Below are 26,957 nucleotides of genomic sequence, written 5' to 3'. Positions count from 1 at the left end.
TCTCTCTCTCTCTCGTAAGAGGTATTACGCTAAAACTGCGTCACTTTCCGGTAGATGATTGATTCTCTTGTTTATTCACCTTCAACCATTTCTCAGTAAACAAATCTCAGAAATCTTCAACCACCTTGTACTTTCACTTTCATGTTGAAGAATCCGAGGAGTTATGAGGGTATTGCAATTATTACAATTACATACATTTCTGGCAAAGTGACCAGTATATTTTACATACTTATAACAGAAACACACACACACACACACACACATATATATATATATATATATATATATATATATATATATATATATATATATATATATATATATATATATATATATATCGGCCTAAAAGAACAATAAAAACGATCTCCCACTTTACGAATGCAAGTTCAAATCCTACTACGGATAACAGAATTGCTTACATATTCTTGCATTTGCATCTAAGGGTTTGTAGTGACAAGCGTATCCAAAAGATGCAAGGAATTCGAGAATTTAAGAGGGCATTGCTATTATCACAACTACACACACACACACACACACACACGCACATCACACACACATCACACACACATCACACACACACACACACACACACATATATATATATATATATATATATATATATATATATATATATATATATATATATATATTTAATGTATGTATATATGTGTGTGTATGTGTGTTAAATATTATATATATGTATATATATATATATATATATATATATATATATATATATATATATATATATATATATATATACATATACTGTATAGGTATTATTTTATAAGTTGCCAATACACGACATGAAATTGTAACCTATATTTTGTAAAAGAGCTCTTCCTTCTCGTTATACTGAACCCCATAAACACTATGAGCAAATGATAAATAAAACATTAATCAAATTACGACTTATAAGGTAAGACAATACCGCCCCCCGCCCACAACTCCATAGCTAATACAGCAAAATTGTAACCAGTAAACACTCCTAGGTAACGTTAGGTTAGTAGGCTATCGTTAGGTTCTTTTAGTGTCCTATCATTTTTTGCATGAAAAAACCAAAATGGATTATGGGAAAATGGCTGGCTGAGTCTTATTGGCAACTTATAAAATTTTACCTATATATATATATATATATATATATATATATATATATATATATATATATATATATATATATATAAATATATGTATGTGTGTCAGCCTAACCTTTATGTTTACACTAGCCGTCGTCAAGCCCAGACAGCCTCTCTCACCATTAACCTTCATAAAGTATGCAGAATGAAGGCACCTTTCTTAGTCCGAGCAGAAGTCTAAAGTAATTTTATACAAGTTATCCAATACTCTGTAATAGAAAATTGTACAATACTCATGGGATAGAAAATGATATTTGACAAGATTATGGCGGGCTTCACTAATCATCTTTTTCACACTGTATTGTTAAACCTTTGAAAGATTACACAGTTCTGTCTCATTACTGAAAAAATAAATCATCATCTTTGAAGTATTGTTCTTAAAATTTTCGAACATCTAAAAACGTGTTCCTCTTTTACAGAACTATATACATGAGAAAAAGACATCTACGTGCATACATGCGCGTCAGGAAAACCTTCTAAAAAATTTTCGTCAACTTAATAATCATTAATGTTATTGGTCCTTTACTTAAATACAGGAATAGTAATAACAAATACATTATTATTATAGTAAATATTCCGACTTCTGTGATGTACAGTTTCGTCAGTTCTACACAATTCTTGTTTATTAGCCTATTTCTTCTGTAAGGTCTCTTTCCAGTATAATACCAATGACGTAATACTAACATTATGCAATGCACCATTAAGGGTTGACCAATAGCGGGGGAACAGTAGGATTAGATAAGGAGGAGGTTAATATGATCAAGTATTCATTATTCAACAGTACTGGAAAAAGCTTGAATGTAGAGGAGAAAATGTATGTAGTATTCACAGACTTAGAAAAAGCTTATGATATAATCGACAGAATGGTAATGCGGAATTTGTCGGAAATGTGTGGTACAGAAAACAAACTGTTGGGGGCGATTCAAAGTTTCTGGGCTGGAAGTAGAGCGTATGTTAGGCTAGGCAGATGGGGTAAAGGTGGGTCGGTTCAATATCTTTATGAATGGAGCATTGCAAGGAGTAAGGTTGTGAGTTGAAACAATTATTTGTGAGTAGAATGTTGAATGTTTGGTGTTTGCAGATGATACATTGCTGATTGGTGATAGTGAAGAGAAAAAGCATTCGAGGATATTTTTTAGGATTACTTCAAGATTTCCTTACAGGTAGGTAGCCACGAGTTGCTGTTGATGGGAACTTTAGCGGACGAAGACCTATTGTGCCTGGGGTTCCACAGGTAGTGTTCTGTGTCCACTTTTATTTTTGGTGTATATAAGTGATATGGTTGTTGGACTGGAAAACAAGATTGCTCAGAGTACCGATTATGCAACACTTGTGGATGTAGTAAAGTCTCCACTTGTGAGAAATGAAGGTGCCGTTAGTCTCAATCGTAACATGGAGCGGATTTGTGAATGGTGTAGTCGGTGGGGTATAAGGCGGACCTCCAGTAAAACGGGAACATTATTGATTTGTAGTTCTCGAGCCGATTTTCCATCCCATCCTCCCCTTCAAGTGGATGGGACCCTGTTGAATGAATCCGAAGCTTTGACTATACTTGATGTAACTTTTGACTCACATCTTACCTTTGAGAAACATCTAATGAAAGTGCCAGTAAATGCCGCTCGGAAGTGAGGTATATTACGTAAGGCTTCATATATTTATAACAAGTGTAAAATCAAAGCAACTTGTTTTTTGGTCACTTGTCCTTCCTTTACTAGAATATTGTTATCCTGCGTGGATGTCTGCTTCTGTTCCCAGAGATTCTCTTTTAAATAGGGTAGTTCGTGGTGGTAGGTTTCTGTTTCTTAACACTAGCACTTATGACTTGGGCTATCGACGAATGGTCTCTTGTTTAGCAATTTTTCATAAGAACTTTCGGTATCACAATTGATCCCTGATCCTCTTTTCCTGCCGAGAACGACCAGATTTGCTGAGCAGGAGCACCAATACGCATTAAATGTGCCGCGCTGACGAGCTTCTCAGTTCCAGAGGTCTTTTATTCCCCCACAGCACTGGATTGTGGAACAGTTTCCCTGAAGATGTGCCATTCGAACCTCAAATGTTCAAGCGAAGATATATTGCATTACTGCACTAAAACAATTCACCTTGTATTTTTATTCTTACTTTAATTAATAAGTAGATAAAAGAATAAATATTACTTTTCTTTTCTAATAAGTGATTCCTTCTTTCTGCATTTCCTATTATCTTCTGTAACTTCTTGCAAATGTAGGCTACACCATATTCTTTGGAAGCTTGAATTTCAAGTCAGTTTCCCCTGTAGGCTTGCTCCATATGAATAGGGGTTTATCTTTGAACAATAATAATAAAGAAAAAGTCAAGAGTAAAAGTGAGCAAAGTGAGGTCGGTCATCAAAGTAAATGTAAACCAAAGGTAATCAGTTTAATGAGTGTTAATATGGATTTATTATTATTATTATTATTATTATTATTATTATTATTATTATTATTATTATTATTATTATTATTATTCAGCAGATGAAACCTGTTCATATGGAACAAGCCCACAGGGGCCACTGACTTGAAATTCAAGCTTCCAAAGAATATGGTGTTCATTAAGAAGAAGTAAGAGGAAGTAGAGGAAAATACAGAAAGAAGAGAGCTCAATTATTAAAGAAGAAAAATAAATAAATAAACAGATAAAAATGTATTAAAATGCAAGGAAAATAGTATTAGGGTAGTCCAACGTGTGAGAAATAAAGGACCTCTGGAACTGAGAAGTTCGACAGCGAGGCACATTAACTGCATATTGGTGCTGCTGTTCAGCGAATTTGGTTGCTTTCGGCATATAAAGGGGACCAGGAATCAATTGTGAATGTGAAAGATCCCTGTTGAAATACTATTTATTAAAACGTGACAAACAAGAGACCATCCGTCGATGGTCCAATTCATAACTGCTACTGTTAGGAAACAGAAACCGACCACCATGAACAATTATATCTAAAAGAGATAAATCTCTGGCAGAAGCAGACATCCACACAGGAGAACAGTATTCTAGTAAAGTAAGGACAAATGACTCAAAGCATGTTGCATTTATTTTATCACTGTTACAAATATATGAGGTCTTACGAACCATACCTAACTTTCGTGCAGCATTTTCTGAAACATTCATTAGATTTTTCTCAAAAGTTAGATGTGAGTCAAAAGTTACACCTCCAATAGTTAAAGCTTCAGACTCATTCAGCAAAGTTCCACCCACCTGAAGGGGAGGATGGGGTGGGAAATCTGTACGAGATCTGCTATTCAATAGTATTTTCGTTTGACTGGAGTTCAGCCTCATACCCCACCGATGATGAAAGAGTGGAAGTGGTTGATTCATATAAGTATTTGGGAGTAAGTAGCCTATAGTGAATGATGGATGAATGAGAGGAGAGGTGAGCCACAGAGAGGAAGTAGTGTGTATGTATCAAAGATCAGGATGAGATTTAAATTGTCTATAAAAGCCGAGGTGGGATTGCATAAAGTTATTGTTGAGCCATCTCTCTTTTTCTTGAAACTGAAGTGTGGATGTTCGATACGAATGAAGCAACAGGGGTTGAAGATGATGATGATGAATTGTTTGGGTCGCAGGCGCAAAGCAAGAGTAATTGAAGGTGATTAGTTTAGAGAGACGCAAAGAAGTGGTAAAAAGGTTAGTGCATGTGAAAGGATGGATCAGAGTGTAATGAAATGTGCTGGCAATGTGGGAAGAAAGGGTGACGATAGGTTAGTGAAAAGAGCGTACAACTCAGGAGCGTTATGAGGAAGGAGGAGATCCGGAAGACCTAACAGGGGTTGTATGGATGACCCGTAAAAGGCACTGGGGAATTTAGGACTTTGCTGATGAGCGTGTGAGAGGTTGCAAAAGAGAGGGCAGGTAGACATTGACTGCTAGTTTATTAAGGGAGCAGGCCGCTTATAAAGCGGCATGCGGACGTCAGTACAAAGACATACAAGGACATACGGGTGACCCGAGGTCAATTGTTCTCGATGTGAAACAGGACAGGTAAATACAGATAACGTGACAAATAAAAATAAACAGATTAGACACAACAATGATCTGACACATGTACAATACAAAAGGGCATAGATGAGTAAGTAATAAAGGGGTGTCTCCGACGTCCCCCTCCAACAGTGCGGGCTTGAGGCGGTCTATCGACACCCAGTCGTTCTTCCTGTGGATGGACAGCCGGAATGTCTTTTTGTTTCTCTCCAGCACGAGGAAGGACCCCTGTAGGGCCTGGTTAAGGGCGGGTGGACGGCGTCGTTCCTGACGAAGACGTGGGTGGTGGAGGACAGACCGGGAGGCGTGAAAGGTGTTGTCCTGTAGGTATACGTCCGCTGGCAGGGGGCGAACTTTCCAACCGTGTCATGGAGCCTCTGGACCGTCAGGTTGTGGCGATCCCCCATGATGAGTTCGCCCGGGACTACGAGAGACTCCCCGTAGACTTTTTCTGCTGTGGACAGGTCGCCATTGGCCCCGGGGGCAGTCCTCAGCCCGAGGAGGAGCCAGGGCAGCTGGTACTTCCAATTCTCAGCAGTGCAGCGGGCCATGAGGGACACCTTCGGGACCTGTGGAACCTTTCCACCAATCTGTTGGCCGCGGAGTTGTAGGTGGTGGTGCTGTGGTGAGTGGTCCCCAGCAGGCTTGCCAGGGCAGTCCACAGCTCGGGCAGGAAGGCCTCGGCCCCTGTCCGTTGTTATATGGTCCGGGACACTGAACCGGCTGATCCAACTGGAGAGGAGTGCTTGGGGCATGCACTGGCAGTGGCTTCTTCCATTGCCCACCCCCAACTCGGTGTGGCGCCCTACTTTGCTGGTCTGGCACCGGATGCACTGCCTCGCCCAGGTCATCGCGTCCTTCCGTATGCCGTGCCAGACGAACTTCTCTGCCAGCAGCTTGGCCGTCATCCTGCCGGAGGGGTGGGACAGCCTGTGGATGATGTCGAAAACCAGACGGCGGCGGGAGGCGGGTACCAGCGGGCGAGGGTGGCCGGTGCTTACGTTGCTCAGCAGTGTTGGCCCCCCTGGGGCAACGGGTTGTTGTGTGTGAATGGTGGCAGCTTTATGGCGAGAGCGGACCTTGGTAGGTCCATCAGGAAGGGCAGCGTGCAAGGAGCGGGTACCGGTGTGGAGGAGCAAGTGAGCCTTGGCATGGGGGAGGGCGCGAGTGGGTTTTGCGCGAGGGAGATATCAGACTCTGTGAAGTTCACAGTTATTTGTATGTGGGAGGGAATGTCTGCATCCATGCTCACTTCTGCACTCTCACTCGGAGTGTGAGTTACACTCGCATCAATACATGCTTGGGAGCATGCCGTGTGGGTCCGCTAATGAAGCCGGTGATCTGCCGACGAGGGTCGGTACACCCGAATGCTTTGTTAAAGCACCGTAGTTAGTCCGTTAGCGGCGTGGGGTAGTTCATCAGGCCAAGACTATTTCGCCTTTTGGGTCCGTTAATGGCTCCAGGAACCATTCCGGGGTCACCACTGTGAGAGGGTGCAAAAGAGAGAACAGGTAGACATTGACTGCTAGTTTATTAAGGGAGCAGGCTGCTTATAAAGTGGCATGCAGACGTCAGTACGAAGACATACAAGGACATACAAGTGACCCGAGGTCAATTGTTCTCAATGTGAAACAGGACAGGTAAATACAGATAATGTGACAAACAAAAATTAACAGATTAGACACAACAATGCTCTGACACATGTACAATACAAAAGGGCATAAATGAGTACGTAATAAATGCACATTCACATAAATAAAAGATGGCTAGGTACCCCGACCGAAGGTCAGGGCAAAAAGGCACAATAGAAAACGGGAGGTTCACGAGAGAAAACCCGTCGAGCGGGGACTTTACAAACGTTCAGTGTAGGTTTATCAAAAGGTTCATTTTTGGATATTTTGCTGCACATGGAGTTCATCCACGAGGAAGCAGTTATAGTATGAATGTGGCACTGACCATCTGTTGCGTTTCTCTGGAGCCATCCCTTGTAAAAGAAAGAGGTCTAATGTTAGAAATTATGAATGTTTGTATATACATGTACGTGTGCGTGTGCATTTGTGTGTTCGTGGTTACATCTACAATGACCTTTGCTTACCTTGCTTTTTTATTTCCATTCTCTCTCTTCAGTCACCTATGACACCATATGAACCTGTAATTACGAGAGAGTAACACTCTTTTTTCACATTAGTTATTAACTAAGTTGATAGCATTCATGTTTTAGATACAGGAGAAACTGATATACCTTCCTCTAAACCAATAGCTTAGTGAAGTTCAGCTCTGGAAATATAACTATGATTGTCATTGACCTACCCTGCATCGCTATACAGTAAAGCTCAATGCTTATCGATGCAATGTTTTTTTTTTTTTTTATTCTGGGAAACAACGATAGTGCACGGATGATGAACTCCACTTTTAGGATTACCATTGTCATGATCGGGCCAAATTCCCTCACCTTTAGCTCTATATAAGTGAGCCGAATGAAGACGCTTCAGTCCGAGATTCGTAACAGTACGCAACGTCCCTAGGGTTGAGAGTTGCTGCTTCGATCCTCTCTTACATGACCGACATTTTTTACAGTGCGGCTACACTAAACTTAGTATATTCTATTCGTTTCCTTATCACGGCTATCAGCAAAGTCCAAAACGCCATTTTGAATGGCATATTAATATGAATGAGGTGAAGGGATGCCTAGATAATATGACATTCTTTTTTTAGAAGGTGGCCGGTTACGCTGACAGGCTGACAGAATAAAAAATTTTATTATATAAAAAAAACTATAAGTTCAGAAGTCAGAAAGTCACTAATTTACACAACGTGGCCTCTATTTCATCTTAAATGCAACTGTGAGTCTACTTTACATATATGACATTATTTCTGTAGGATTTGTGACAGCACGCAAAAGACGCATAAAGCAGAATTCACGGGAGCGCACATCATCTCATGCACGTGTTGCGATGGAAATAATGTTACTATATATAGCTACGAATATTAGGTTATTCTGATGATTTGGTCTGCGCTTGTTGTCTATTCTTAGGAGGACTGTTTTGTGAGTAAATGGTCTTGTGGACTCTTGCATATGCTTATATTCTGAATAACAATGACAATAATGTTTACTAAATCTCGCAACCCACGATATTGCTTCGCCCGTTATATTCTATTGACAGTATAAGGTGTAAGCCCTGGGTTAAGTTAGATTAGGCACACTGAACCCATACCGTTAGGATAAGTACCTAGAGCCTATTATAAAGCGTTAAAAAATGTTTATGTTTTGCACTTTGTCGACTAATCAATGTTGTCGTAGTTGTTCCTGCCTTGCAGAAGCAAAGTTGTCATTTGAAGGTAAAGACTAAGGGTCAACGAAAAAATTCAAGCTTCGAACTAAAACTCATGTGGCAAGCATTGTAGTCTAACCTCCACATTTATAAACAACAATTATTGGATAATAATAACAGTAGCCTAACAACAAGCTATTATTCTAATAATGCAAACAATAATAAAGTCTTTACACGAAGGAAAGCTTGATTCTCAGATTTGTGGATACATATTATTATTATTATTATTATTATTATTATTATTATTATTATTATTATTATTATTATTATTATTATTGGTTGTAGTCAACATGAAATTAACGGACAGAAACAATTTTGAACTTTTAAATTCAGTTAATATTTAAATTTCTAGCCTAGATTGTGTTGCTGTCTTCGTTGCTCAAAACACCAATGATGAAAATAATAATGGAATTGTGGAATATGAAAAAGAAATAAATGGCAATTGATGGCAACTTCCCCAGCTGGAAAGGCGTCCTTGGAGGATCACTTTGCATTCACAGCGTGACAGAAAGAGTCGATCTCCCGGCCAGTGAGTGTGACGTCATCTAAATCATTTCTAAACCAGTGGTTTATCCGAGAGGGACCCCAGTCAGGACGAACAAACGCTACTTAATGTTTCAGATTCAGAACAGAGACGTCTTTTTTGGCGTCTGCTTTGGACGTGAAGGTCATGATACTAGGAGTTTGGGGAAAATTGTAATGCTACTACTAAGGTATCATGTACACTCGTCCTAACATTTACTATTGATTATTAAATTTTTAGCTATATTGATCTTCATTACCCAAATGTGCTTATTTATCAACAATATGAGACTAACCACAGATATAATTAAGTTTCTAGACTTACAAAATTTATTTCTCAAGAGCGTTTTCTCAAACCAACGCCTATTTCTACTACAACAGAGTTCATTCAATGAGTACGTTCATTCAAGGACACTCTCGTCATAAATCGTCCTTGATGCATGAGCAAATGCGGTTAAAGACGAGCAAAACTGGTATGGACTAAGCCACTAGACTGAAAGAGAATTGTTCAAACGCATTTCATTGATTTGATCGTAGCAGAAACTAAAGTAGGATATGTATAGTAGTTTATAAAGGAACGAAGCTGGATGGTGGTGGTTTCATGGCGATCACGTTCCAAGAAAGCGATCGTTGAAGGTATACAAACCATCACAGACTATAATTTAATCAATACGAAACATTAACATTTAATTAAGGTCAATTATCCACACTATATGCAATTACGATGCAAAAATAGGTGTAGTATGTAGGAAATTATTATTTTCCTTCATTCTGAGGCACAAAATAATCGAGGCGGCTTCACTTTATAAGCACATACAGCTAAAACAAACTATTTATCTTACAGGTTCATTCTAATGTTGTTGAGATTATGAGCATGGAGGTGTTTTCGATCAAAATCACGGCTGTCGCCTGACGCTGTGTACATGCATTCGTGTCATCTGAATGGATCGATTGTTTTATCAATGTTTGCGAAGTAGGGTGCTCCATTATTCAGGAGACATTGACGACATAACCCAGTTTCTTAGATTTTACGGAACATTGATTTGCCCTAATTGAAAAATTTCCCTCTCAGAGTTTGTAACAGTCGTACTTTATTGCACAAAGTTCATTAGGATTGATTTTTGTCGGAAAATTGCTTACGAAACCAGTATACCCTGAAAATAATTAAGACTTTTATTACATTATTTATTACTTTCCTGCTTAGACTTTATTAAGTTCTGATATCGTGAGAACACTACGATTATAATTTATTCAGTTTGGAATCAGAAATTGTTCACTATTTCTGTACTTTTTCATGGTGAAGTTAGTAAAACTATCCAAGGCAAAAGATCTTTTCGCAGAAGACTTTGCTGACAGTGGAAAGATAAGCAGGCACTTTAGTCGAATATAATCACATCGTTCGTCCTTCTAGCTAACATTCTCGAGCGAATTTGGTTCCAATATTTTTGGAGTTATGATAACTGCAATTCGTAGCATTTATTTTTTCCAGAGAATATGATAATTCTGAATTATAGAAACGAATCCAAATTTAAACATGATATGATATAAATGTAGTATTGACACTAAGGAATTATACTACGTATTTTCAAAAGACGTAAATTTAGGAGCGGGAGTAGAAGGCCAACATTGCTGAATCCGATCTGTCAAATGGTCGTCGACTGGTAGGAGTAAGATGTACAAAATTCGCCTTTCGAGCCAAGACCTGGGAAGATGGGAGGGTGTATAGGAACAGCAAGAGAAGGATCGGGATCCAGTAGGACTTCTTCAGGCGAAGGATCCACCTCTCTTAGAGGTAAGTATTATCATTCCTATTTTGTAGTGAATCATTTTGTAAGCTAACCCATCCTTTACGTGTAGGCTAGTTTTGTTATTGTGCTCAGCCGTTGTTGTTATTTATTTTTATTTGGTTTACGTCTTTTGAAAACTGGGTGGTTGTTATTAACAAAGTCACTCATCAGTTGCAATTAAGATCATAGTGTAAAGATGTATTAGCCAAGGCAACCCTGGTAACCATGGTAGTAGACTGCTTGCCGTAGACACTTGGGTTCGTGTAGCCAAGTATTCGATTTTTGCCACCGTAGGCCTATAGGAAGGTCAACAATCCCCATTCTTTTGTGTTACAAAGCTCACATATTATTTGTTTTCATAGAATAGTTAAGGAGGGCCGGTTACTTAGGCTAAGCTCCTTGGGAAACTCCCAGGCTAGGTAGATTAGCCTAAGTGTTGTCCAGGCTGGTAGGAAAGGCCCATAGCACAGGACGTTCCTGTTGTCAGTAAGCTTAAGCTTGAAAAACACATAGCCAAGTTAGACTTAGCTTTGGTTCTGTTATTTTTGCATGCAGAAATACAAAGCATTGCTATTATTTATTCACCTAGGAAACCAAACCATTGCCTTTTAGCCTCTGTAGGAGTATTCATGACCGTGAGCTGCATTCATTTGTTGAAACTTGATAACAAAATAGTTAGCAGCTGAAGGTGGGTGAGTCAGGGGAATCTTCACTCACCTGCTGTCACCATGCAGTCTCTCCTCTTGCTGCACTCTGACTTGCCATCAAGTTGAAACTTTTCATCTCTTTTACTCTATGTATGATTTTTTGTGGTTTTTGTTGAATATCACAGTATATGAAAAAGAGGAACAACACTAGGTGTGAAGGATGTAAGGAGTTGTTTGGCTGCTTTATTCTTGGTTTGTTGTTACTGTACTAGTTTCTTTTCTGCATTGCTGCAAGGGCTGTGCTGGCTGGTATCATTCACAGTGAAGAGGTTTGGCAGCAGTGGAGGAAGGCCAAACAATGATTGCTGGTTTCTTGAAAAGGGGTTACAGTACTCCACCATCAATATCACTGAATCTTTTTGTGTTCTTCCTACGTGACTTTCTCTCTCTCTCTCTCTCCCTCAGCTTTCTGCTCTTGCAAGATTGTTACACTTATGAGGGTAGATGACCATCCCACACTCTCCCAGTTGCATGTGCCTGATATCAAGCATAGGCCGTACTCCTCCAAGGTGACGTCCTGAGGAAAGTACAACTCATGGGCAGAGTTAGGTAAAGAAACACGAGATCATATCTTTCTCATCTTTCTCTCCTCATCAATCTCTTTCTTTTTGTCTTCTGGCTCTTCTTTTATATGAGGCAAGAAAAATAGGTCTCTGAATCTCTCTCAGAAGAACTTCCTTTAAACTTTGAGTGAGCACCTTCCATGTACAAGGGATGGTGAACGTATTCACTCTCCTGTTGGTTGCAGATCTGCTGTAGGTAGTATTGACTTAAGGTTCTCTGAATGAGCTCATGAACTCATATCTCCCTGGTTACTTCTGAAACAAGGGCTATTCCAGACTCTTCCTGTTTTTACTTCTGCTGAGATATTCAGAGAAGTCTCTGATACTACTTCCTGCCTCCTCTTCACCTTCATCTTTTTCTGCCTCTTTCATCATTGATAAAAAAAAAGGTCATGGAAACTCTCTCACAAAAGGTTTCATAGGAGTTCAAGTGATAGCTTTCCTTCTTTGGGGTTGTGATACTAGATAATTTATTATTAAATCAGTCAGTCAGTTCTTTTGGGGTTGGTGATGGCATTCTCTCACTAGAGGGTGGGACATTTCCATAAACAGGGTTGACACAGGATTTTCTGAGCATGCTTGTGAACCAGTTTTTCCCAGCTTACTTCAAAACTTGAGGGCTGTTTCAGGATCTTCCCTTGTTTGTACTTCTGTTGAGGTATGCAGAGAGGAGTCAGTGCTACCCTCTTGCTGGGTGCATGTAAGTGGAAGGTGCATGCAACAGGTTGTGGCTGGGTATCGTGTTGATCTGTATGCACAGTTGTGGTAACCCTTGGCTGGTATTTGGTTCATCCAGAACTCCTGATGTATTGGTAAACAGTGCCTGAATTGTTTGTGTAACAGAGGGTTATGCTTATTTGAATATAAACCATCACCTTTATATTTAGGAGCATCCTTCAGGATGAGGTGGAATTGGTTGTTGGAAGTAGTTCACGTTTGATTAAATACTAGTAATTGGGCGAGTCAGGGGAAACACCCACTTGTTTTCCTTCAGAGAGCAATTTTTCTTTGGCTGTCATCAATTGAGGACATCCTACTGTGCTCTTGCTGACTGCCAGGTTGAAACTTGTTTTCCTTTTTCTTGATGTTTGAGTGAATTTTCTAGTGAAATGGATATGCTTATGAAGATTGAACAGTGGTGGCGTGAAGGATGTGAGGGTGTGTGTTGGCGCTTCATGTCCTCCAAGTTTGTAGATTCCCACCGATGTTGTTCCTGCTCTAGGGGTAGGACCTGCAGTCCTGATTATCCATATGAGGAGTGTGCAAGTTGGCTACTTGCTTTTGGGTGAAGTTCCTTCCTCCTTGGCCCCCTGAACTGCTCCTTTCACATCTACACTGCTTCCTCGGTCCGTGAGGGTTAAAAGCAAGAAGGTGAGTGATCAGCAAAAGCTTTCGTGTGGTGGTGAGTCAAGTGTGTGTGTGCTGGGCACTTCCAGATGAGACTGCAATCCTTGTACATGCCTGTGCCAACCCCTACTACATTGACTGCTCCTGGGGTGATGGTGTCAATTGAATATGTAAGTTGTGGCTAAGTGCAGAGATTACACCCCTCAATTGGACTTGTCAGTCTGTGGATTGATGAACAACTTCTTCCCTGCAGAGACTGACAGGAAAGTATAGTAGTCAAGAGCCATAGAGTTAGTTGCCATGGTCTCCTTCCAGGAAGCCAGGACTTGGTGATCCATTGAGTGATCTCCTTCAAGCCATCCGTGGTGAGAAGACAACCACAACCACCTCAGCTGTGCCCCATGTTAGCAAGGGCTTCCCTTCCAGGAAACAGAGGCAGATCCTACAATTCATCCTCCAAAAAGGGAAAGGTGCCTTCCCAGGCCTTTTGTCCTTTCTCCTCAGCCCTAGCTAGGAAGGGAGGTGAGGGGAAGGAGGATGATGCTGAGACTGGTAGCCCCCCCATCTCCTGCTGTCATGAGTTGGGGGTAACTGATATGCCATTAGGCAATGTGGCAGAGACTGGGAGGACCCCTGGATAGCCTGTGTCTAGGACAGCTATAGCATACCCTTCAAGGACAGAACTTTCCCCTCCCATACTTAAGTTCCATTTTGCTCTTTAGAATCCCTGAAAGCTCTGACCCTATCTGTAGAGGTGAAAGGGAAGTTGGAGGTTGAGCTTAACCCATTTGCTTACCGATGACTGATATAGGTGTCATCCAAATTTAAACCCTTCGCATTTTGATGGCCTATGCAAAAAAAAAAAAAGATTGCACAAACCAACATACAAGATGAGGATCAGTTTTGGGTAGTGTTCCTGATATTTTTGTACATAAGTAACATGTATTTTTATATAAGTAACTTACCAAGTAATTACATAGCTATTGGTTCCCTAATCTACAGCGGCTTATAAATTCAAAATTCCCGCGGTGGTGCTACTATCATTAGTGAGTAGGTGACAAGGCCCCGCCCACCATCCGGGACTTGCGGAAACAACCCAGCAGAGAGCTCAGTTCGTTTTCTGCCGGCTTCCGGTGAACATCGGAAGTGTTCATGCAGCTGATTCTTTGCTTTTTGGCTTTTCTTTGCACAAATTTGATGAAGTATTCAGAATTTGTTGCTTCGGCTTGCTATCATTGTCGAATTGTTGCTCAAGTTAACTTTAGGTATTACTTTAGTTAACGATGTCGGATTCCAGTTCATCTAGTATTCGCTTTTGTTCTGAGGGTTGTAGAACTAGGCTAACTAAGCTTTCATACGATTCTCATACAAAATGCACTAAATGTAGGGTCAAGAATGTAGTAAGGATAATACTTGCAGAGTGTCAGGATTGGGAGGATAAGAAATGGAAAACCTTGAAATCTCATCTAGAGAAATTAGAAAGAGATAAGAATAGGAAAGCAGCCATTCGGGCTGAAAATAGGGCCAATGCAGATTCCATTCCTTTGGATAATGTATGAGATAACAGAACTACCACTCTTCCAAATCCTTCTCCTTCTATCCTAAGTCCTCCTACTTTACCATCTACTCCTGTTCCAGGTTTCCATAATTCCACTCTTAGTGCCATTGCTAGCCTCGAATCAAGGTTCGATCAGAAATTTAGTTTATTATCTAGTGCTATTATGGAAATGGAATCGGATATTAAATTTCTAATGGAAAAAAATGTAAGCATTGACAATGCAGTGAGAAGTGAGAGAGCTGTGAATATTGAGGAGGTGGCTGTCTGTCCCACCAGTGCTGCTAGACGAAGGTCAGTGTCCCGCTCCCCAGCACTGGGGAAAAGACATACCGGAGGTCCAAGGGAGGCTGGCAGGGTTTGCCCACAGGCAGTCGCCCCCTCTGTCAAGCCTGTCGTGCGCTCCCAGGCTTCAACAAAACGCCATTGGAGAGGCATTCCTGTGCATCAACTTTCTTCAGGTTAGGAATCCTCCAGTCCCCGCAAGAAGGTCCCATATCACTACCCTATTTCTTCATGCCCGCTCAAGAGACATGAGGATCTTGGCGACACCTCTCCCCTGGCTGTCAAGAGGTACAGGGAGACTAGCCCACAACCTTCCTGCAGTTTTCAAGTCCAGCCTGATTCTCCTGCTCATCATCGTCATTTGTTCAGAGACAGTCCTGAGCGCTATATGTTCTAAGCGCCCACCGACTTGCGCCAGACTTCCCCTGATGAGCGCCCGGTGCCTGACGTCTTGCGCCAGAATACCACAATAAGCTGTAGGTCCCGTTGCTAAGTAACCAATTGGTTCTTAGCCACGTAAAATAAGTCTAATCCTTTGGGCCAGCCCTAGGAGAGCTGTTAATCAGCTCAGTGGTCTGATAAAACTAAGGTATACTTGACTTTTAACTAAGATTTTCGAAACACCATTGTACTAATTATCCCACTGTTAAGAAGGATAACCAGTCCTCATTCCCATCCGAGAGCATCTCCCAATCTCATTCCAGAAGTATGACTTTGCACATTGCTTCCTCAAGACTTGTAAAACACTGCAAGAAGCCCCTTATCTCCCATCACAGACACCTATCTGTCAGTTCTTACAACACCTGCTGGTCATGTTCTAGGAGCATGATTTGGCACTGTGCCTCCCTTAGTAATGGGTGGTGCGGAGAGAGAAGTCAGTTGGTACCTCGCAGATCCAGGCACCGAGTGGGCTTTCCCTGTCTTACACGGTCTTTGGTCACCTCCCATTCCTGCTCTAGAAGCTTAACGCTTCACAGTAACTCCCTCAAGAATGGACGTTATGAAGGAAATAGCCATTTGATACCTTGAAAATCCAGGCATCAGGCTGGCACTCCACATAATACTCAGTCTGACGTTCCCCATCACGCTAGTTTTTGCACTCCCCGTGCCATCGATGAAGACTTGTTTCGGAGGAATGGCTCTAGAGAACGGACCACAAAGCCAAAGACATCCAGTAATAGGTTCCATCGCTGTTCCTGGAGTTGGGATAGATGAGGAACTGAGAGTAAGACCACTCTAGGTTAGCAGACCCATCTCACGGGAACGGTCTTGATCATGGGCATGGTCCCCTTCACACGGTAACCGTGATAGGGCTCAGTCTCATTCATCCTCTTACTATTCAACGAGGCCTACAGACACTAGGAGAAGGAGGCATTGCATTTCTCCTGCCTCTCCCCCACCGAGACGTAGGAACCAAGTCTCTTGGTCACCAGTACGTAAGGGCGATTGGGAACGACCTGGACCATTTAGATGTTTTAGTCCTTGCAGTAGGACTTAGAATCAGAATTAGGCTAATTAGCACATGATTTTCCGGATGAGGGGTTAAGTTTGCCGATCTTATCCATAAGATACAGAAAATTTTGAGATACCCGGATCCTGAGAGGGAGGAAACTGAGGATTTTGCCAATTCCTCTTTAAAGGAACAGGTAACCGATACTGCTCCAGAAATCAAGCAGTCTATCCGTCTCCCATTGACCAAGATGCTGAAGTCAGCAGTAAAGGAAGTGGATGTTCAGATAGCAGTAGAAGGTTCCTGGCTGCCTCGAGGTCTCAGAAACTACTACTTCCTGCTTTGTCTAGACAAGCAAAATATTATGTTCAGAGAAACCAGCCTCTCTTCCCTGGATAGTTAATGGGACATATCCCGGTTGTCTAGCAACACTTCTTTGGACTATTTACGTCAAATAGGATCAAAATTCACTAGTGCTGATATGGTTAATTTTGAATTAACCTTAGGAATGACTTTGAGAGCTGCTTCTTGGCATGACAACTGCCAAGGGGCATTGTTAAAACTTATTGAAATGACAGTCTCTAATGATTCGTGGTTAGTTATGAAAGACTTATTCCCTCCATCCAGTAAAGCCCTAAAGTATATGACAAAGAATACAGTTGATTTGTGGACTGCTATACTTTTGAAAAGAAGAGAATCTCTCCTTTGTGTAGCACAAAGGCAGATTTCTTCAGACAGTTGGTGTAATCTGAGAAACAGTGCTTTGCCAGATATGTCTGGATATTTTCTTCAAGAACATCTGGATCAGGCAATTGCAGACAGGAGAGGAGATGCAAAATACATTTTACCGTCATCCTCCATTAGACCAGCACCTAGGAGGACAGCCTTTCAGTTCCAGCAGCTAGGGTAGACAGTCTAGACCTACCGGACAACCTTTTTGGCAGAGGTTTCATCAAGGCTTCCAGTCTTCCAGAGGTAGACAAGAAGAAGGAAGGCAGCAATACTGTCCCAATGATCCCCCCCAGCCATGAAGAATGAAAATCAGAATCAAATACATATCAAAAATCAAAGTAAAAATGAAACAAAGAAAGGAATAAAGAGTGTGAGACAAAGGAAAAAAGGAAGCCAACATCATGTTATGAAATGTCAGCATCTCGATATGAGGCATCAGCACCCAGGTACAGTGCAAGGAAGCATTGTATCTACGATGCAAAGGGTTGGTGCAGATATGGAAATGGATGCAGGTAGAAACACAAAATGAATAAATATGAAGATGGAAGATCGAATATATTGGAAAAGTTGGATTTTTAATGTCCAAAGTTATGGAAATGAAGAAAAGAACAACATATCAGAACAGGAAAGGGACATGGGAAAATCCTTATTATTACCCGTATTAGATAATGGGGATAACACGCAAACCATCATAGTGATGAATGCGCAGGGTTAAGTTTCAAGTAACTCAAAAAGAAAAATAGAGTTCTTAGAAGAACTAACCCAAACTGAAAAAATGGATATAATGAATAAGTGAAACCTGGTACTCCCAAGAGACTGGTAATGATGGTCAGATAAAGGGTTTCCAAACATATAGATCAGATAGAAAAAGCAGGAATCAAGGGGGAACCGCGATATATGGGAGAGACATAAATCAAGGAAAAACCTGTGAGAAATATAGTAACACAGAATATGAATTAAAAGCGGTAGAATTTGAATTTGAAAAATTAGTAAACATCGTAATATACAGACCCCCTAATACTAAAGAGTTTGACATAATAATAGACAAATTAGATTATATATGTAGAAATCACAAAGAATGGAATATACTCCTATCCGGAGACTTTAACTTTCCTTTTGTAGATTGGAAAGAACAAATAGGAGATTGTGGTTATAATTATACATATAAAAAAGAGATTAATAGTAGCGCAGAAGATAATTTGAAAAGCTATTAGATATGCTACTAGAATATAACATCCAGCAAATAAATCACCTGCCAACAAGAAAGGATAATATTTTAGACCTAGTATTTGTGAACGAGGTGAATTATGTTATTAAAGATATACTGTAACAGTATATGATACGAGTATTTCAGACCATAATGTCATAGAATTAACAGTCCATTCCAAAGCAAGTGAAAACAGAGATAAGCAAGAGATGAAAAAATGGGAAGGATATGGGAAATACAATTTCTATAGCAAGAATATAAAATGGTCAGAAATAAATGAATTAAACAAAGACTTGGAAAACATATTCACAAGTGATGATATACAGGTAAATATGGAAATATTATATAAAATATTAGAGAAAATAGTGGATAAATATATACCGAAGAAGAAAAGTAAACATTAGTCATACATACCAAGAGACAGAAGGATCCTGTTCCAGAAAATCAGAAAGTGGAAAAAATATCTTGCAAAAGAAAAGAATGCATGGAAAGTGATGGAACTAAAAAATATGACAGAAAATGCAGAACAAAAGATTATACAATCAAAAGAAAATGAAAAACGGGACGTAGAAGAAAAGACCCTACAAAATATCAAGCAAAACCCCAAAATTTTTTACTCGTTTGCAAAAAAGATGAATAAAATAAGAGTAGAATAGGCCCTCTAAGAATTGAAGGGCAATTAACGAATGAAAAAAAGGAAATATGTAACATATTAGCAGGAAGATATAAGAGAGAATTTACACCCAGAATTGATAATGAAGAGAATGATAGAGAAATAAGAGATGAAAACTGAATATTTATCGGAATAGATATTAATGAAGCCAATATTGTGCAGGCTATTAATGAAATTAAAAATGGATCAGCAGCTGGACCAGACGGCATCCCTGCCATTTTGAAGAAAGTGGTTCATTCAATCACAAAGCCGCTCGCAATATTGCTAAGAGAATGTGGAGATACAGGCAAGATTTATGATGAGCATAAATTAGCATATATTACCCCTATTTTCAAAAGTGGATCAAGACTAGAGGCAAGTAATTACAGTATAGGCCTTTGAGTCTGACATCTCATATTATGAAAGTGTATGAAAGGGTAACGAAGAAAAATATAATGAAACATTTAATGAAAAATAGTTTGTTTAAAATAGGACAACATGGTTTTGTACCTGGAAAAAGTACACGAACCCAACTGTTAGTCCACCATGAAATCATGTATAAAAATATGATGAACGAAAAAGATGCAGATGTGGTCTACCTAGACTTTGCAAAAGCTTTTGACAAGGTAGACCATAATATATTAGCAAAAAAAAATTAAAAAACATAATGTTGTGGACAAAGTAGGAAGATGGATAAAAGAATTTTTGCAAAATAGAAAACAGATAGTGATAGCAAACGATGAGAAATCGGATGAAGCTAAGGTAATATCCAGTGTGCCACAAGGTACAGTGTTAGCTGCATTGCTGTTTGTTATTATGATTGCAGACGTAGACAGTAATGTTAAGGACTCAGTAGTGAGAAGTTTCGCCAATGACACAAGAATAAGTAGAGAAATTACTTGTGATGAAGATAAGAACTCGCTACAAAGAGACCTAAACAAAATATATGAATGGGCAGAGGTAAATAGGATGGTATTTAACTCTGATAAATTTGAATCAATAAATTATGGTGATAAAGAAGGAATGCTATATGTATATAGAGGACATAATAACGAGACAGTCACAAATAAGGAAGCAGTTAAAGACCTTGGTGTGATGTTGAATAGGGTGTGATGTTGAATAGGAATATGTTATGCAATGATCAAATAGCAATACTATTGGCAAAATGCAAAGCAAAATGGGAATGTTGTTCCGGCACTTCAAAACAAGAAAAGCCGAACGCATTATTATGCTTTATAAGACGTATGTACGTAGTCTACTGGGAAAGACTACAATTCTTAAATTTATATAGTCTCGAAAGGAGAAGAGAACACTACATAATAATACAGGCATGGAAACAGAGAAGGAAGTACCAAAAACATCATGGAGCTAAAAATATCAGAAAGAGCAAGCAGAGGTAGATTAATAGTGCCTAAAACTCTACCAGGAAAACTAAGAAAAGCACACAGGACATTAATCCACCGCGCACCAGCATCGATAATGCAGCGTCTATTCACTGAGTTACCAGCTCATCTGAGGAACATATCAGGAGTGAGCGTAGATGTGTTTAAGAATAAGCTCAATAAATATCTAAGATGCATCCCAGACCATCCAAGATTGGAAGATGCAAAATACACCGCAAGATGCATTAGCAATTCTCTGGTAGATATCAAAGGTGCCTCATACTGAGGAACCTGGGGCAACCCAAACGAACTGTAAGGTAAGGTCAGGCCGTCAAATGCAGTGCTATGGGCACAAGGGGAGTCAGTTGATGAGAAAGACATTTTCCCCCCATCCACTTCGTCAAACCAGGGTGGTGGGCTGTCTGGGGAACAAGTGGAAAGAGTGGCAGAAGATTGGTGCAGAAGAATGGATGGTCCAGACTCCCAGGAAAGGGCATATGCTCACCTTCCAGCAAAAGCCACTCCTCTTGACACTAATACCTCACAAGTTCCCTTTCTACCGAAAAGACTCCCCCAAGCAGAGGACTCTTCAACAAGAAACTTGGAGTATGCTAGACAAGAAGGCTATAGAGATAGTGAAAGAAAAGTCATCAGGTTCTTACAGCTGCCTTTTCCTGGTAGAGAAGGCATCACGGGGTTGGAGACCTGTCACAGATATGCCAGTGCTGAGCAGATATCTTCGCATGACTCCTTTCAAGATGGAGACACCAAGACCTCTGGTTATTGGTGCTGATATATATATATATATAATTTATACATATATATATCTTGTGTTTGTAAATATTTTAAAGTTTTAAAGAAGTTTTTCCCATTGCATAAGTGACATTTTAAGTATTTATTGTCTGTAATTTTCCAGACTTGAAAAAAAAAGTATATCTTAGTTTAACCAGACCACTGAGCTGATTAACAGCTCTCCTAGGGCTGGCCCAAAGGATTAGACTTATTTTTACGTGGCTAAGAACCAATTGGTTACCTAGCAACGGGACCTACAGCTTATTGTGGAATCCGAACCACATTATAGCGAGAAATTAATTTCTATCACCAGAAACAAATTCCTCTTGTTCTTCACTGGCTGGTCGGAGATTCGAACTTGAAGATGCATCATGTGATGTGAAACGTCGGCATAATAAACTTGATCTTGTGAGAGACATACATGTCTTACCTCTTCAACCTGAGAGGTTTGTTGGGTCTGTTTCAATGATTCATATACAGTGTATGCTTATTATATATATATATATATATATATATATATATATATATATATATATATATATATATATATATATATATATATATATATATATATATACACACACACACACACACACACACACACACACACACACACACACACACACACACACACACACAGGCAATTCCCAGTTATTGGCGGGGTTCCGTTTCTGAGGGTGTGATGATAACCGAAAATCAGTGAATTTGGCGCTTTTTCAGCGATTTTCGGGGGTTATCGGCGCTGAAAAGCGCCGATTTTCGTTGGTAGGCAAGCGCCATAAAACCAGATTGTTGTTAACTGAGCCCACCGTTAACCGGGAACTGCTCTGTATATGTATATATATATATATATATATATATATATATATATATATATATATATATATATATATATATATATATATATATATATATATATTTTATATGTACTGTAATATATATATATATATATATATATATATATATATATATATATATATATATATATATATATATATATATATATATATATATATATATATATATATATATATATATATATATATATATAAAAATGTGGTCCTTACAACATTCCTGTTACCAAATCATACAGGAATTTTTTATTACATAAGTATAAATGACACAACTCAGTGATATATAAAGAGCTGTAAAATGTAGAGAAAGTTTCCTCTGGCACATTTGAGCTTCACTTATAGGTGCTGCATAATTGAAGAGATTCTTGATTGATCGAGGCTCAGGACAGTTGATGAATAACTGGGAAGGGTCGGCTCCTCATCTGGAAAGTCAGGAATGATCTTTCTTAGCAATTCTTCCCTTAGCTGTAATCTTGCTGTTTTAATTTTTCAATACTCATTCAGTTCTTGATTGCCTGAAAAAAACAAAGAAGTTATAATATGCTATCACTATAAAGTTTTCTTCATAGGCTATAAGAAATAGTATGTGTTATCAGTGCAAAGTTTTTTTTCATAACATGGAAATTAATATATGCTGTCAATGTAAAGTTTTCTTCATGACCTATAAAAAATGGTATATGCTATCAGTGCAAAGTTTCTTTCATAGCTTACAAAAATTATTATAAAAAATAGTAATCATGAAGTATAGTGTATAGGAAAACAAACAACCGAAGGAAAATCAAGCTTACTTAGATCTGAGACTTCTTGCATTGTTGTTATTCCAAAGGTACCAGGCATTTCTCCAATGGAGACACTTCCCGTCTGTTCCAGTCTCTGTTTGCTGCTTATAAAAAATATATGCTATCAGTGCAAAGGTTTTTTCATAACTTATGAAAATTATTATATGCTATCAATATAAAGTTTCCTTCATAACCTGTAAAAAATAGTTTATGCTACCTGTACAAAATAGTATATGCTATTAGTGCAAAGTTTTTTCATAACTTATAAAATTTAATATATGCTATCAATGTAAAGTCTTCATAACCTATAAAAAATAGTATATGCTACCTATAAAAAATAGTAATCCTGAAGTATATATATAGGAAAACAAATCAGTGAAGGAAAATCAAGCTTACCTAGATCGGGGACTTCTTGTAGTGTGTATATTCCAGAAGTTACCAGGCATTTCTCCATTGGAGATGCTTCCCATCTGTTCCGGTCTCTGTTTGCTACCTATACAAATTAGTACATGCTATCAATGTAAAGTTTTCATAACCTATAAAAATATATGCTATCAATATAAAGTTTCCTTCATAACCTATAAAAAATAGTACAGGTTGACCATCACTAATCCGGCATCACTGGGACCTGGAGGGTGCCGGATTAGCCATTTATTAGGCTAGAATACACGAAACCCAGTAGCTAAGCACCTCATCTTAGAATTAAAATATCCTATAAATCGGCACAAGTTGGTTAATAAAGAAAAGACAATTATCAAATACAGGTAGTGCTCGAGTTACAATAATTTGACTTACGATATTTCAAGTTTACAATAGGGTTAGCAATTAATACCGGTACGAAAATATTTAGGAAATATTTTTAGATTTCGCGCAGGCGCAGGCAGCAGGTACAATCAGGCAGTGAGAGAGACCAGCTTACAATAGAAAAACTTCTTTTCCTCCATCTCTTTATTCCATCTGCTAGTTAAAAAAGTAAAAGAGAATGATAAAAGTATTGTTAGTAACGTTATACTCTTGCGTAAATGCGTACAGCCATAAACAACCGAACGGGAAACTGTTGTTTTGCTAATAATCGTATCGGATAACAACTGTTTTACTTGTATTTCAACCATTGTACGGTAATACACAATTACTGTAGTTATGTTACAAATGACGTTAAGTACTGTACAATGGGACTGATATATTTTTTACACTATACCCTTATTCGCTTTGGAGAAAAGATCGGCAGGGAAATATACTGCTACAGTAACTTTAAGCTGTAAGTTGTAGCTGAAGCTGAGAAAACAATGTTCAAACTGCTAATGACTATAAATTATCGTGCATCGGCAACATGGATGAAACTCGACCGTAAATAAAACTGGAGAGAATGTATTTTAATCAAAACTACTGGGCATGAAAGAATACAAATTACTACTGTTTTCACGCCGATAAAAGATAAATACGTAAAGCTCATTGATATGATGAAATCAAGAGAAAATAGCGAACGGAATCTTGATTTTTTTTTACACAAAACAAACATGCCCCAAAACGCCAGCCTCGATTCCCGCGAACGTCATATATTAATCGAAAAAATAGCTAAATTAATTTCACAACGAGGCGTATTTAAGTTATATTTCGACTTAAAAACACAGTATAACTAAAAATATCCGTGTCCCAAATAAAGTATCCATATTCATTTACGCTAACTAGAAGCAAGAAAAAGCGCTTTGAACTTACTTAACATGCGTGTAAATAAACACGCGATATTCGATTCCCAAATTAAAACATTGATCGCAGTTTATAATACAAAAGCAATGTGAGAATATATAATTGGAAACAATGTAGTAAAGCATAACTTTTAAAAGATCCATGAAAAGATGCACATTCGTTATGTTGATGTTTATATAATACTGTTAATATGTGAATAGAGTTCAGTATAATGTAGGCTAGGCTACCAGTTTGTTGATGCAGCACACCGCGCCACCAAATCAAAGTTGTCATGCGAAGGAGTTAGCGCAGCAACCCGGGAAATTTTGAAAATTAGTGCAGAAACATTAGAAATTACTCTAGCCAAAATTTGTGCCGGATTACTGATTGTTCCGGACTACTGATTGCCGGATTAGTGATGGTCAACCTGTATATGCTACCTATAAAAAAATATGTGCTATCAGTGCATAGTTTTTTTTCACAACTTACATCCTTATAACCTATAAAAATATATGGGGTAGTTTGCAGAATGACAGGATCAGATCTTTTTGATGTTTAGTGTTACTTAGGGGGTCCAAGGGGTGAATCCCCATTCCCAGGACCAGCTCAGGGCATGGTGCCTTAGTGAGGTAAGGAAGGTAGTCTGGTTAGGGAAGAACATGGCATTCTACACTCACCCCAAAGTTTTCTTCACAACCTATAAAAATTCATGCTATCAGTATAAACTTTTCTTCATAACCTATAAAAATATACGCTACTACTGCACAAGGTTTGTTATTCCCATGTTTTCCATTCAGCTATATGAAGGGCAAATAAACAGACATCTACGAGGATGAATTAAACAATGGCCCCGAGCTGACCAAGTCAGACAACTCACTGCAGTAAAATCAAGCTTTCTGGTCTTATATAATTAATATCATTATTGTAAAAAAAATGTTAGTTATGAAGCATATAGTATAGGAAAACAAATCACTTGAAGGGAAATCAAGCTTACCTAGATCTGGGAGTTCTTGCATTGTTGACATCCCAGAGGTACCTGACATTTCTCCCATGGAGACGCTTCTCGTTTGTTCGGGTCTCTCTTCTTGTAACCCATGTAGGGCATGCATTCTTTGATACCTTTTCCTTACAAGGGTGCTTCTCCTCATTTTCCCTGTCATTGGAACTACAGTACGTCAGTTTACTGCGGGGTCATGAAATGCAACTGTAAATGCAATTGGTCATCACAACGTACAAAGTGTGTTGGTAGGAAAGGAAACTCACACTCGCGTGATGAGATGGCTTGTGGGTAAAGACGCTCTGTTGGGAAGTGTTACCTACAATTATATAATTTTATATTTCTGAAAATGCACCGTAAAAATGTCTAGAAATACAAAATATTACATGTAAACTAATTGGCATGAGGAATTAAAAATATTGAGATACAGGCAGTCGCCAGTTATCGGCAGTCCTGTTTTACGGCACTTGTCTAGAGACGACAATAACTAGATTTTCAGCATCGATATGCGCCAATCTCTGTTTATTGGCACTGATATCCAGTTGTCGGCGCTGTTATCACCGATTTTCAGTTATCAGCGATTTTCGGTGAACATCATGCCGTCAGGAATGGAACCCTCACCAGTAACTGGGGAATGCCTGTACATATTTACTCAGATTTTATATTTTTTGGAGAGAACGAGCCAGTTCTTAGTGTAGAAAATGGGTATTTTTAGTAGGAAACTAAAGTATATTTCGTACTTCTTACTATCCGGAATTAGAAGTCCTACAGGCATTATGCGACAATTTGTTGCTCAAAGTTGCTCACAGGGCGATATTGAGACATACATATTTTCTCTGATTTGATGTATTTTTGCAAGAACAAGCCAGTTTTTATTGTACATATGTATTTTAGTAGGAAAGTAAAGTATATATTTCTCACTTCACCTAAAAAGTCGTACAAACATTTTTACAATTTGTTGCTCAATGCTGCTCACAGGCTGGTAAATGCTGTGAACAAATATGTTAAAAAATCCACACACAAATTTTTTTTAGCAGTAATATTTCAGGATGTTTATTTAGACATATACCAGTCCAAAACTATAAAAAATAAAAATCAACAACTTGAAATTCAGCGGTCGGCGTGCCCCTTAAACTCAGCCTTCCTAAAAGATTTGATGGTTGAGGCTTGTTTTTCACAGTTAGTGAACACTAAGC

General features: G+C 38.9%; 2 protein-coding genes across 5 annotated transcripts in view; one reads left to right on the top strand and one right to left on the bottom strand.

Moving 5' to 3' along the window:
* Positions 1-5,281: 5,281 nt before the first annotated feature.
* LOC136840379 (uncharacterized) lies at positions 5,282-5,983 on the bottom strand. Its single transcript, XM_067107062.1, has one exon. It carries the CDS (start codon positions 5,981-5,983, stop codon positions 5,282-5,284), a length of 702 nt encoding a protein of 233 aa, XP_066963163.1.
* A 4,611-nt stretch (positions 5,984-10,594) lies between these two features.
* LOC136840259 (ubiquitin domain-containing protein 1) overlaps positions 10,595-26,957 on the top strand; it is a 142,453-nt gene continuing 126,090 nt past the window's right edge. For 2 of the 4 annotated variants that reach the window (XM_067106892.1, XM_067106891.1), the window contains exon 1: positions 10,595-10,778. In XM_067106892.1, coding sequence (XP_066962993.1) covers positions 10,697-10,778 — 82 coding nt within the window. In that variant the 5' untranslated portion in view covers positions 10,595-10,696. The remainder of the gene's footprint in view (positions 10,779-26,957) is intronic. The other 2 variants (XM_067106890.1, XM_067106889.1) reach the window with 2 other exon arrangements.

Source organism: Macrobrachium rosenbergii, chromosome 7 (genome assembly GCF_040412425.1).
Source record: "Macrobrachium rosenbergii isolate ZJJX-2024 chromosome 7, ASM4041242v1, whole genome shotgun sequence".
NCBI lineage: Eukaryota > Metazoa > Arthropoda > Malacostraca > Decapoda > Palaemonidae > Macrobrachium > Macrobrachium rosenbergii.
The sequence above is the reverse complement of the archived record's forward strand: the minus strand, read 5'-3'. Positions and strand labels throughout refer to the sequence as shown.

Excerpts from the sequence above, each read along its gene's own strand:
- LOC136840379 (XM_067107062.1), bottom strand. The coding sequence starts at position 5,983 with ATGACCTGGGCGAGGCAGTGCATCCGGTGCCAGACCAGCAAAGTAGGG.